This window comes from Talpa occidentalis, unplaced genomic scaffold, assembly GCF_014898055.3.
Source record: "Talpa occidentalis isolate TD23 unplaced genomic scaffold, MPIMG_talOcc4v2.1 talOcc4.12, whole genome shotgun sequence".
Lineage (NCBI taxonomy): Eukaryota > Metazoa > Chordata > Mammalia > Eulipotyphla > Talpidae > Talpa > Talpa occidentalis.
The window spans coordinates 63,859,562-63,863,832 of NW_023601212.1; the positions used below are offsets into that span (position 1 = coordinate 63,859,562).

At 38.4% G+C, this 4,271-nt stretch overlaps 1 protein-coding gene across 1 annotated transcript; it reads right to left on the reverse strand.

Annotated features, from left to right (window-relative positions):
• Positions 1 to 538: 538 nt before the first annotated feature.
• On the reverse strand, positions 539 to 4,066 carry LOC119240083 (lymphotactin-like). Its single transcript, XM_037504441.2, has 3 exons — positions 3,941 to 4,066; positions 1,762 to 1,876; positions 539 to 875 (listed from the first exon to the last, which is right to left on the reverse strand). The coding sequence occupies exons 1-3, from the start codon at positions 3,999 to 4,001 to the stop codon at positions 689 to 691; spliced, it is 363 nt and encodes a 120-aa protein (XP_037360338.1). The 5' UTR covers positions 4,002 to 4,066; the 3' UTR covers positions 539 to 688.
• Positions 4,067 to 4,271: the final 205 nt, after the last annotated feature.

The following is a 4,271-nucleotide window of genomic DNA, read 5'->3' on the forward strand; positions in this document are numbered from 1 at the left end:
CTGTTCAAAGAGCCTTGATGTTTATTTTAGCCAAGTACCATCTCACCCAAAATCTAACCTATGGGACCTCGACAAAAGAAAGAACTGACAAGCCCTGTATTTGCTCCCTTTCATGGTGGATTGAAAGAAAACAAAAAACAAAAACAGTAAGAAAATTTGCTCAAGGTCAAACTTGAGTGAAACCATTTTTTGAGTAGTGCAACCTCAAAGTGGGAACCCAGTGACTGTTAGATTATTTTGTCCCTACATTCCATAAATAGGAGTCCATTTGGAGGGTGAGTTGAAATATATCTTGAATGTTGCCATTACCTCCATTGTCAGTTGTGGTGAACCATTTTAAGCTAGAACCTATAATGATGGCTATCATTTGCGTCTCTGATAGATGCTGGCCAAAATCTCTCCCATCAGGCATACCACCAAAGAAAGGTACAGTTGGGACAGAAATAGAATGTATATGACACATTACCTTCTGCACTATAACATGAATAGACTCTGTGACTGTTCTTAATAATAAATATTTATTAATTAGGGCATCTAAATGAATAGAAAACACATTCAACATAAACATACAGGAAAATAACGACTTATGCAGCACATTCATAATAAGTGGATATAATTTAATTAGTCCATGAACTTGTAAAGGGATACAAGTTGGCTAACTCATGAAGGGCAAGTGGTCAGAAGGCCACTACCCAGTCAGGGTCACAGATGTAGCGGTGGTTGTCTTGAAGGCTGTCATGGTCGCTTGTTGGGCTCGTGTAGGTGAGGTCCTGATCACAGTTTTTTTGGCTGACCGGTGCACATATTTGACAGCGTTTTTCACCCACTTGTGATCTGGATTAGCACAAATTTTAATGCCACGTTTGGTGATAAATCTGCAACACAAGGAAAAGATAGAACAATTAATGATCTGCTCAAAGCTTTGAGATCAGGAGTTAAGATCAAACCAGATATAAGATATCTTGTGCAGAAGTTGCTAGAAGAAAGTCATTCAGAATCATGAAAACTTTTCTTCTTCTATTAATTTTAACATAAGGGAGAAATAGCTGCAGGTAGTACCCAGCTCCTCTGCACACCACCACTCCAGGTGACTGTTCTTATCAGTACCACCACATGTTGTGATTGAACTGGATATTTGGGGTCATCTAATACAATTACCTTTCAAACCTAAACACATTCATTTTAATTTTTGGACAAAGAGGTGATTTCTTTATCATAATTTCTGAAGGTAAATTGCAATTATGTGTTAGGAAGAGACACTATTCTAAAAATGAGTTCTGGATAGAGTATCATATGGCTAGATTTTGACATGTCGCCTTTGACATTGACATATCCTAATCCAATACACCATGAATGAAGGGAGGGGAGAGAAGAAGATGCAGGGGAGGCATGGAGAGAAAGAGGGACGGGGAAAGGAAAGAAGGGAAAGGAAGACTCGCACACCAGTGTGCTCTATGGTCAAAATCTCATCTGAACCAGCCACCTCCAAACCTAACTCTCAAAACCTAACACAGGATTCATCTGGTTTGCAAAGTCTTCTGCTAAACTAAATCAGAAAGGATGATCCTCTTTATTTGGTTGCCAAGTGCTTCCCATACCATTATTTGGGGCCACAGAAGATGTGGGCACGTGGTGAAAACAGAGGGGCTGGGCTTTAACCAGCATTTCAGTGGGGTGACTGCTGACTTATTTTTCCTGAGGGGGGCAGCATTTCTGTAAACTGTGATCCATCAAGCCCAGCTATGGGGAAGACAAACTTACATGACTGCTTTCAGGGGGCCCTCATCGATGGTGTATTTGCTGATTTGTTTAAAATGCAGCGGCTTGGTAGTTAGTGCCACACACATACTCCTTCCTAGGACTTCACTTCCCACACCTAGTGAAGAAAACAAATCAGACAAACAAAATTAAACATGATTTCAAATATTTCCATGCTTATGTAAAATAAAGCAGAATGATGCAATAAAGAATAACGTGGGGAAGGCAACATTAAATAGGAAGAGGCTGCTTGTTTTAAGATGTTCTCATTTTAAATGGTAAAATGTGAGATCTATAAAGCCATCCACTAAGGATCCATCCTTAGTAAAAATATCCCAAGGGAAATTAAAGTTTTCATGTAAATCAATCATCTTATACTGGAGAAGGGAAAATAACGTAGGACAGTTTATAATATGAAGGGTTTGGTAAAATTTAATCATGGTTTCTCTTAAGCCAAAAAGACTGGTATTTACTTCCTAGAGAAATATTCAGCTAAAAACAAATGTTGATGATGATCTCTAGTGTTGCTAATATTGAAATATTTTTAAATATTAAAATTAGGAAAAAAGAAGGAATTCACTAACAATGCTCTTTACGGCAACTTTCCATCATCCTCAGTATCCTGCCTGCATTTTCTTTGCCCTCTGTCTTTGCCAATTTTTTTTGAATGTTCAAATGTCTCTTAGCACAGAGAAAGGGCAGAATCCACTTTATTTCCTTTTCCCTCACTATCTGTTTCTCTCTGTGACTATCTGACACGACTCCCAAGATCCACAGAATCCCACTGGACTCTAAACCACAAAATCAAAGTCTTCTCCTTATTCTTAACCATGTGTGTGTTTCTGCGTAGTCGGTTAAGATACGAACTTCACTTGCATTGCAGAATTGAGTCAAAGCAGAGCTTGTCTTGCCCCATTGTTGACATAGGAAGTTCCGTCCCAGAGGGCCTTGTGGAGCTCATTCATGCAGAAAACCTGGGATTCAGAGCCCAGTGTCCACAGTCCTCCTCAGTCTCTTATGAAACATCTTTTCCTCTACCTTCACCCGGTACCACCAAATGGCATGCTTTTTGTCTCAGCAAATTACCAGCCCTGGTGCAACATTTGGTCTGATTTAATAGTCTAAAACTTTTTGTTTCATCAATATTTTTTTATTATGTTCATAATTTAGGAAGTTCAGACTTTTCCACCTCTATTCATGGACACCCTTGAATCCACGATCAGATATTCTACCCTAAGTTATGTCTACAATGTGGAGGTTTGAAAGACAGTTAACCAACATATTGAGTTACTAATTAGTTATAATTATTAATTAAAGTAATGAAATATCAATTCTATAAAGGATTTTCCCATGGCCAGAACCACAAGAAGAAATAACCTCCAGCCATTCAGGGAGAAAATATGATCCTTTAAGAAATATATGTAGAATGATTAGCTATGGTTTGATATATCTGAGTATGTCTTGCAGAGTTTTGAGGGGGACTATGAATAAAAGCATTTATCTATTTGTTAGGGCATCATATGGTCTCTTATAAACTCAAGAAATTTATCATAAACGGAAACAACATTCATAGCAGTCATAATAGACTCTCCTACATATACGTAAAGATAATATTGATTTTCTGGATATGAACATTTGAGCTTCCTGTCACTTTTTTAATAGAAAATATTGACTGATTCACAACATATCCTTCTAGTTCATCTCGACATTGGGTTAAACTCTTGAAAAATTTGAGAAGTTATGATTAGCATTAAAAGGGCAAAAACTACAAAGGTGTACATATCCATCACCATTTCACAGCTAGTGCTTATCAAGAATTTCTGATGGCTAAAGAAATATGATAAGTGATAATAAGATTTATTTCATTTTAATATCAGGTGAGGGTATTTTTTTACTATATTCAATTTACAGATAAAATAGCCTAGATCCAGAGAGGCCAAACATTTTACCAAAGTCACTCAATCATGAAGACTGAGAGCTCAGGTGCTAACCAAATTCTTTTGGTCTTTGGAGTCTACAATCACATAGAGTCAAAATTATCATTCCCATTTTCCACATGGGCAGGCTGAGGCAGATCTTAGGGAAAGCACTTTTCTACAACCAAAACTGGAGTCAAGACCAAAATGTGTGCCCACCTGCCTGTGTACCTGTTCCTTAACCCATACATAAGCTTCCCACTTACCTTCCACTGTGTATGCGGCGAAACAGCAGATCACAAGCAAGGCAAGGACGAGAGTTCTCATGACTGAGATCCTCCTGAGATGTGCAGAGAGAAGTTGAGAAATAGCGCCAGTCGTGTCTCTTTTATTGCTCCAATGGTCAATGCACTTCCTCTGACAAGAAGGGGCGTTTTCAAGTTTGGTGTAGGTAGAGGAAAATTCTTTGTAATACTGATGCATGTGTTTCTTTGAAAAAAATTTCCTTTCCCCCCCCCCTCACACAAACCTCACACCTTGTGGCCATTCCCCCTTTCCTGTGGTGAACATGTCAATGAAACCAAATGCAGAGCTTGT

Bases quoted from the DNA above. Each gene is read 5' to 3' on its own strand.
- LOC119240083 (XM_037504441.2), bottom strand. From the start codon at position 4,001: ATGAGAACTCTCGTCCTTGCCTTGCTTGTGATCTGCTGTTTCGCCGCA. The intron at 1,877-3,940 runs GTAAGTGGGAAG...TTTCTTCACTAG, and splicing joins CGCCGCATACACAGTGGAAG to GTGTGGGAAGTGAAGTCCTA. The intron at 876-1,761 runs GTAAGTTTGTCT...CTTGTGTTGCAG, and splicing joins GGCCCCCTGAAAGCAGTCAT to ATTTATCACCAAACGTGGCA.